General features: G+C 29.7%; 1 protein-coding gene across 1 annotated transcript; it reads right to left on the minus strand.

Moving 5' to 3' along the window:
* Positions 1-720: 720 nt before the first annotated feature.
* LOC123907977 (4-coumarate--CoA ligase CCL1-like) lies at positions 721-8,782 on the minus strand. The gene is made up of 5 exons (XM_045958461.1): positions 7,528-8,782; positions 5,102-5,297; positions 1,633-1,846; positions 1,418-1,520; positions 721-1,290 (listed from the first exon to the last, which is right to left on the minus strand). Exons 1-5 carry the CDS (start codon positions 8,542-8,544, stop codon positions 1,165-1,167), a joined length of 1,656 nt encoding a protein of 551 aa, XP_045814417.1. The 5' UTR covers positions 8,545-8,782; the 3' UTR covers positions 721-1,164.
* Positions 8,783-9,331: the final 549 nt, after the last annotated feature.

Consider the following 9,331-nt stretch of genomic DNA (forward strand, 5'->3'; position numbering starts at 1 on the left):
AAGAACTCTATTGTCTTCCTCTATTGCGCGAGGAACTGGAATCATTAACCACATATGATGTTTAGCAAAAAAAAAAAATTAATCATATATGATCATCGTATTTCTATTTATGTGTGCGACTCGAGTTATTGCCCACACAAAAAAAAAAACTTCTGTTTGTTTATCAGTTGTTTCTATTTATAGGTTCAATATCATGCAAAAATTGGCCTTGTTTTGGGCTTGTGACTTTTTGGCCCATTTGGACATTTTGATCGGCTGACTTAGTAAAGATTGACAGTTAAGCTTGAATAACAAGCAAGGGGAAAAACAGTGGAATGTGATGGAATTGATAATTTTAATTTCATTCTCTTATCTTATTGTGTTATTCTCTCGGTTTTAAAAGGAGTTTCGCTTAAGATTTTTACACATAGATTAAGAAATACGACATGACAATTTTATTAAACTAATCTTATTTACTATTGATGTAATGCTTTGAAAGTAATGTACACTATCAATTAGAAGGGAAAATTGATATTGGAAAGCAATTTGGAATTTTTGCAAGAGGTTTGTCATGGTTTGCTAGTTTCATTGTTTATACTTCTTTATCATGTGTTTTGGTGTTGTATTGTTTACCACTATAATGAGGAGCAACTAATGTACTTCAAATTTGATTTAACAGTTTGCAGTAATACTATACTTCAACATTCAACTTATGTGTTTTGGTGTTGTGTTGTTGCACACTTGATTTAATGATCTGTAGCATTTTTGCATCAAAAATGAAATGTTACATAGTTGACAAAAGACTTAATACAGTACCTGAATTTTTTTCTTATAGAGAAAGAAAAAGACTGTCTTAAACATGCAACATGTTCTATCAATAAGTAGTGAATAATCCCCAAAATAGAAGGGGAGGAATAGACCTACCTAGTAGGATTAACACGGCAACATTATTTTTTTTAATCACAGAAACAAGCAGCGCGCATTGGTGATCCAATATGCGCAGCAGAAGCCGCATTGCAGAGAAAGAATTTGCACACATACAAACAGATATTGCACAGAAGTGACAGAACACACAACACAATACTTGTATTGTTTAAGAATATTTTGTATCCATCCATTCATGATGCTGCATTTGCATATGCAGATGGTGTAATTCATTCGTCTTTGTCACACAAGCGAAGATGATTAAGTTGCCACCACCAAACCTTCGTTAAGTCTTGCGGTTAATTGCTTTCGCAGAATTTTGCCAGAGGCCGCTTTAGGAATAGTGTCTATGAAGTAAACTCTGTTTATTCTCTTGTAAAATACAACCTGCATAAAACAAAGTTAACACAACTAATAAGAACCAATTAACCTTCATAATCCTTTAACTCATTAGCACACTCTCCAATAGCAAGAAAATAAATCTACTAATTTTGTGCTAATAATTAAGGAGAACCTGTTGTGAAATGTATTGCTTGATTTCATCCTCACTGATCTTTGAACCGTTTGATCTTACAACAAATGCAACCGGTAATTCTCCAGCAACATCATCTTTCAATCTGAAACCAATACCATTTCATTATTAGTAAACAAATTTAGTGACGGAAAAAATAAAATTTTTATTTATTTCGTTACTAACGGATTTCATATTTTTCCTCTCTAATTACTTACGGTACCACAGCAGCATCAGAAATGTTTGGGTGGGAAATCAACAACGCTTCGAGCTCAGCAGGAGCTACTTGGTATCCTTTGTATTTGATCAATTCCTTTAATCGATCAACAATGAAGACTTCATCATCGTCGTCAATTAAACCAATGTCACCTGTGTGTAGCCATCCCTCTTTGTCTATAGTTCTCTTTGTCGCCTCGGGATCATTTAGGTATCCTGATCACACCCACAAACATTTTCCTTTAGTACTTATTGAATAACGGATTACCAGAGCTCATTTACCATCAAAATTGTAGGGTTAAAAAAATTGAAACACAAGATTATGTTGACAAACGAATTTTTATAGTCTAGTAACTGGTCATAAAATTTATATTATCTAAGAGGAATACTTGTATGGTCACTCGATTTAAACGAGTATATGTTAAGAATCAGTAACTGTGTAGCACAATAAGTGGTTAACTGGTCATGTCGTAAAATAACTGTGACCACTTGGAGTTGGACCTATAATCTAGTGAAGTGAGTTAGGTAAGGATGTGGACTTCAACAATATGTAAACTTTTTTGTTCATGATAAACACAAATGCTTGCAAGTATGGCTTTCAGTTTTTAATCCTCAAATTCAGAAAATAGTTTAGTTTGAAGTTGAAGTAGTTTAGTTTGAAGGTAAGTAAAATCTAATTAAATATTGAGTACGGTTTAAAATTGTAGGTGTGATGCATTTACATCTCCAAAATTTGTCAATGAACAAATAAAAACATAAATTTTAAATGATTCAGAAAACTTGATACTTTTGTAAACTTGTAATGACTAATTTGATAATAAGTGATCTAATTTTTATTACCATGATATTAGTAAAAGTTTTCATCGTCGTTAGCAATGATTAATTTCCGTTGAAAAACCTAAGAGACACACAAGATGCGTTCTCCCATTCCAACCAAATTTTCACCATATGCATGAGTCAAGAATCGAACTTTTGGCTACATGCTTACCACTAACCAATTTATTATACTATGATATTCAACTCAAACAAAGTTATTAAAGCAGGATGAATTCAACACAACTACTGAAAGTTAAGTATAATTGCTGCCACAAATTTTTTTAATTATACAATTTTAAATACTAACATTAACTTATTAACTTTGTGTGTCAAAAAGAAATGTCCAACATGACCCATCATCGCCTTTAACAAGTGTTGCTAGTTCCTGTTGTTAGGTATATATATCTTGTGCTATGGCGCACTACACTTTCTTTTTTATCAATGAAAATTAGAAATATTGTGCGCAACACATAAGGCAGCACTTTGGATGAAAGTATCCATAAGGGCACACACGTTGAGCACTAATGGGTTTGTCCACAGTGGCTGAGCCACAAAATTTATAAAATCTAAATAAAATTTCAGTTTTACATCAAAAAATATCAGTGTTGCTCTAAATCAACGTTGTATATTCGGAGGTATAGATATTTCGATCACTTTAATTTTATCATATTTGTAGTAGATATTTTGTTATTATATGCTTATCAATTTGAATATTGTAAATTTATTCGTTGATTCATCCTTTACATTTTTAGAGATGTTGAATATGTGGTTATATTTAATGTATTCTATCCGTATGAATGAATATATTTTAGTAGTATTTTTTGTAAAAAAAAGAATATAGAAAACATTTTGGTGGTCTGATGCTTAGGTGAAGATTAGGCATAACAAAACTAAATAAAATGAGGAAAATAAAATTAGGATTGGTATAGTTTTTCTCAGGTGTTTGGTGGTTGGGTCACCTAAGGTCCGTTATTTCTTTTGGTGAATATATTTATTTGATGATCTGATTTTAAAGTTGGACTCTATTATGACTTTTTTACAAATATGATGAAAGTCGGACTCTGTCTTTTCTTTATAAAAGATTTTAGTCATTTAATTTCTTAATTTTGAAAACTAATTATCCCACCCATCTAAACACAATCATAATAAAATCACTAAATTTAATTTAGTTGCGTAAAATTTAGACAGTAGTATTTTAGAAGTTAGGAATTCGATTTTTAACTTCATCGTAAATAAAAAAAAACAAAAATAACAGTTTAGTCCAATAAATGTGGTCCAATTATAGTAGTCGGTAAACTAAATAGGATACTAAGGATAACGGAAAAGCTCTTATCTTGGTTAGTCGTATCCAAAACCTCTCGAACTTACAGTGGTACGTTATGTTTAAACACACATGGCGCGAAGGAAATAGATGTGCAGATTGGCTAGTTAGTTTTAGTCTCAACCAGAGTTTATATGATGTGAGAATTTTGGAGGATCCTCCTAGGAAACTCCAACAACTCCTCTTTGATGATGTATCTGAGGCTTGCAAGCCTAGAAGTGTTAAAGTAATCTTGTAGTTACGTTGTTCTTTCTTTTGGGTTTTACCCTCTTTATTCAAAAAAAAAAAAAAAAAGTGTGGGACTATAGAGCAGATGGCGTGAGTGCCACAATTACTATACTCAGTACCAACCCACATGAAATTCCCCACCACCAATCTACGATATCATTCACTAGATTTGTTTGCAATGATTGCAATAAAACAACCAAATCGTCAACCTTTTTTATCCGTATATTCGATTAAGTTATTGGACTCAAGTGATTAATAAACTCTATTAAAAGATAGATTATTTGGGAAACTTCGAGTTTGATTTTTGAATAGAACAATTTGTTAATCAAACTTTACTTAATTACTTCACGATCGAACACCGAACAGTTAACACAAAAAAATAAAAATAAACCACCGATAATTCTTGTGTAAACATAGTACAAGTTCTACTAAAAGAATCTCTAATAAAAAAAGATACGAAAAAAAATTCATGTTCTATTTAAATTATAAATAATATAAAAAAAATACGAAAGTGGTAGACATTAAGTCGTTTTATGCTATTAACTCGGATGTTGTGTTCTTGTTCGCAGATTCATCCTTGTTATTTTTTAAGGAATTTGAATATGTAATGATTTCAATTGATGTATTCTACTAATTTGAATGATTGAATATCGTTGTTGTTTTAGTCGAAAAAATATTAAAAAAAAGTATTACAGTAAAAAAAAAACATTAAAATTTTATTAAAGTAAAAATTAAAAATAAACATCAAAATACGGCTCTAATATGGTAACATTATTGATTTTTAATAGTTTTTTTTTTTGGTACAGTGATTTTAAATAGTTTGAGTTAAAAGAATTTATAAAAAAAAAAAAAAAAGTGTTTGAGTTAAAAGACAAAAAATTCGGATTAAAAATGGACCTATGTTTGTTTACATTTTTTTAGTAATATTACTTTTTTTCAAAGTAATTTATTAAAATTAAAAATGTGTCTATTAAATTAAAAAATAAAATAAAATTGTTGAGTAAAAAAAGAATAATTAACATTTGTCAAAATAAATTTTAATTTTTAAAAATAATAAGATAAAAAAAGAACACGAATGAAAATCTTTTATATACTAAGATGAATACCTTTCATAACCTTTGTGCCTCTAATGCAAATTTCACCAGCTTTGTTTCTGGGAAGAGAAGCACCAGTCTCTGTATCAACGATTTTCATCTCAGCGTTTCTTACGACGGTGCCACATGCACCTGGTTTTGTCTTGAATGGTTCCTTTGCAAATGCAAGGCTAATTGAAAGTGGCCCTGCCTCTGTCATGCCATATCCCTGTAGTATGTGTCAAAAAAATTATTTGTCTTTTTTAGATATTAATGATAAATGATAAATTTATCCATAAGAAAAATCAATTTTATAAGTCCATTACTCCTAAAAGTAGGAACACGTGATTCTAAAAGTAAAAATATCATACTCCTAAAAAATCACTTGTTTAAGCTTATTTACTATTTAGGAGTATTTAAGTTTATTTACTTTTTTTAGGAAAAAAAATCTTCCTAAAATAGTACTTTTCAAAATGATTACTATTCCATTATTATATACACTATAATTTTATCTTATTTTTGGTCAAGTAGATATACACTACGATTATTAATCAAAATGATTGTGTGAAATGAAAAACATGAGAAATTTTTAGGTGAGTCCACACCTAATTATTAATGGTTAGACACAAATCATATAATTAAATTCATTAATATATTAAATAAATATAAATAATTAATAGAGTAGTAATTAAAACCAAATCTCAACAAATAAGGAAAGAAAAAAAAAAGTTGTCAAAGAAACATGTGTTTTGTACTTTATTATTTTTTTTCTAATTGTTCATATATTTTTTCTGTTCCAATTTCTCTTCTTTTTTTTTTTCAATTATTTTTATGTGAACACTTTGATACTAAATATATTGTTGAATATCTGAGTAAAAAAAAAAAATTAGATTGTTAAATACCTATTAAGTATAATGTCATATCATATTTTGATAGTAACTTATATTTACATAATTCATATTTCAAAGAATTTTGCATATGGAATAGCGGTGACCAACAATATAAGTTGGGTACCAAAGAATTTACCTTATTTTTATTCATTATTATTTTTGTACTTTTTGGAAACTTAGGGACTGGAACTGTCCAGACTATTATTAATGAATTTGTTTGATAAACAAATAGTGAATAGTTGATAAACAAACTTATATTGTATAAATTATAAGATAGCTTATAGCCAATAAACTAGACAATTCAATTTGTATTATTTAGTAAAATTAACAGTCGAATTATCTTATTAACATAAAGTGGCATAAAAAATATTTAATTAATATTTAATTATTTTAAAGTAAGATAATAGGAATAAAATGAGAAAGAAAATAGAAAAAAAAATATCAAAATATATACTATTTTTTAGGTGAAATATGAAATATAAACTAATTGAATTAGCTTATTATAAATACAAGGTTTCAATTAGTAAAAAATAAATAAACAAATAAAAAGAAAGCTTAGTATGAAAAGAACAAAAAAAAAAAAACAATATGATGAGCGTATGAGCTTATCTCTATAAAAATATAAAGTGCACATAATTTTTTTTTTCCTTTCCTTATTTATAAAGATTTGGTTTTGTTAATTTTTTTATTTATTTGGTTAAAGAGATTTGGTTTTATTAATTATTACACTGTTAATTAATTGTAATTTTTTAATATATTAATATCTGTAATTATATGATTGGTTGTGCCTAACCATTAATGCTTAAGTGTGAACTCACCTAAAAATTTCTCAAAAAACATTTATGTATAAAAATAGTGGAGAATTTAAGTTTATTTACGTTTTTTAGAAATAAATCTTCCTTAAAAAGTACTTTATATACACTATAATAATTATTATTATTAATTAAAAGTAATTGTGTGAAATAAAAAACATACATGTATATATAAAAATAGTTTACAAAATATGTTAGGTGGATACCACCTTATATGAATATACATATCTAAACTTTAATAGTTGGTGTTTTTCTTTTTTTATATTTTTTTTTTCTTCCAACCAAACGAAACTAAATAGATTAAAAGAGTATTGTGATATGTGTGATGAATTGTGTCGGCAAATTAAGGTGATATATTTTACATGGCTAAATTTCCATTTTTATTTTTTTTTGTCATAATTAAGTTTTATCCTACAATTGTGCGAAATGAAAAACATGTATAAAAATAGTTTAAAATTTGTTACGTGGACACCACCTCAAATGAGTATGCGTGTCTAAACTCTAATGGTTGTTTTCCTTTCTTCACACTTTCTTTCTTTCGTGTCATGAATTGTGTCGGTGAATTAAAAAGATGATATATTTACATGGCTAAATTTCCATTTTTATTTATTTTTTATCATAATTAAGTTTTGTCCTACAATAATAAAAATAATAATTCAAGAAATTAAATTTTTTTTCCAGTAATGTTTTGTTTTGCATGAAAATATCACAAACATATAATAAATGCATGAAAATTGAAAAGACATGGCATGGCTACCTGACCAAGTACGGTCTGTGGCAATCTATCCTTCACAGCTTCTTCAAGTTCCATTCCCATAGGTGCTGCGCCAGTAATCATTGCTCTAATAGACGACAAATCATATTTATTCGATTCACCACTTTTTACCAACGCCAACACAATTGGTGGCACAAATGACGCAACCGTTACTTTATACTTTTCAATAAGTTCCAATAACGTTTTAATCTCAAATTTTTCCAAAATTAAAACCGCAGCACCGCAACGAATTCCACACAGTAAAATTGAATTGAGTGCATAGATATGAAACATAGGTAACACACAGAGTAACACATCCTCACCGTTAGTATATTGGTGTGGATTTTCACCGTCAACTAACTGTGATATAGTTGTAACTAAATTTTCATGTGTTAACATAACACCTTTAGGAAGTCCTGAAGTTCCTGAAGAAAACGGTAACGCAACGATGTCGTTAGGCGTTAGTTTAACTTCCGGTGCATCGTTTTCATCAGCATTTGTTAAAACTGAGAAATCCACAACTTCTTCCGATGACGGTAACGGCGATGATGAATCTGAATCTATGCAGACGATTTTGATGTTATTGAATTTTGCGAAATCGTTGATTTTATTGAGATATGCGGATTGAGTTACGATGAGTTTAGTTTTTGTTGCTGTGGCTTGTTTTGATAGTTCCGATGAGGTGTAGAAAGGATTTGCGGTGGTGATGACGGCGCCGCGGAAGGATGCGCCGAGAAAGGTGAGTGCGAATTGAGGAGAGTTACGGAGGACGAGCATGATGACATCACCTTGATTGATTCCGATCGTGTTTAATCCGGCGGCAATTTTGCGGACGGTGAGATGGACGTCGGAGTAAGTGAGAACTTCGCCGGTGTCGCCGTTGATGAGGCATGGACGGTTATGGAATTGAGAGAGGTTTTGGAAACAGTAAGAGTGTAATGGAAGATGAGTTGGAATTTCAATGTCTGGGAGTTTAGAACGGAATATGAATTGTTGTTGTGGAGGAGAAGATGGTGACATTTTGATAATGTTAGGAGAATGTTAGGAAGAGGGGAATTAAATTAAATTTAATTTAGGTAATAAAATTTGATTGAAATGGTGGCACCAATTAGGTAGTGTACTATATATAAAGAATAAATAAGGATATGAAATGTGAAACAGGTGTGGTGTGGTGGTTTAAGTATGGTAGTGGTAACATCGGTTGTTGTTGGGACAAGGACAACAATGTTCACACGTCTGAATTGAATCATATGGAAATGGATTAAGTGAATTTGGTTTTGGTGCAGTTATGATCTGTCATCCGTCTGATCAAAATCAGACAGTTCAGAATTTATTACAATCCTGATTTTTTTAAATATAATAATTTTGATACTAAAATATTAACTGTCTGATTTTGATCAGACGATCATGATCTAACTGATTGCGTGCAGTCATGGGTGCTGACTGCACCCAATCCAGGTCCGAATCATATGGATGTCATTTGCAAATATGTTTCGTTGACGTTATTACTTTCTACACCACTATTGCTACTCCACTATTTCCTCTAATGCTCTCTACTCTCTAGGCTTTTCCTTTTGTCATGTTACGGTAGGGTAGGTGTAGGTAGTGATATATAAATAAATAATAAAGAGGTGTTTGTACGAAAAAAAGAAAGAAAAAGATTATAAAAAAAACAAACTAATTAATGTAAAATATAATTCAGAAATTAATGTAAAATATTTTTAACCGAAGACAAACTAATTTATGATTCATGTTAAATTCTAATATGGACTACTTCATCAAATGGTCGGTGGATCAGTCATGAATA

Source organism: Trifolium pratense, linkage group LG2 (genome assembly GCF_020283565.1).
Source record: "Trifolium pratense cultivar HEN17-A07 linkage group LG2, ARS_RC_1.1, whole genome shotgun sequence".
Lineage (NCBI taxonomy): Eukaryota > Viridiplantae > Streptophyta > Magnoliopsida > Fabales > Fabaceae > Trifolium > Trifolium pratense.

What these genes read in the sequence shown, in the direction of transcription:
- LOC123907977 (XM_045958461.1), bottom strand. Translation starts at nt 8,544, where the DNA reads ATGTCACCATCTTCTCCTCCACAACAACAATTCATATTCCGTTCTAAA. An exon ending in AGGCACAAAGGTTATGAAAG is followed by an intron (nt 1,847 to 5,101) that starts GTATTCATCTTA and finishes GGGTGTGATCAG; the next exon opens with GATACCTAAATGATCCCGAG. An exon ending in TCTGATGCTGCTGTGGTACC is followed by an intron (nt 1,521 to 1,632) that starts GTAAGTAATTAG and finishes TATTGGTTTCAG; the next exon opens with ATTGAAAGATGATGTTGCTG.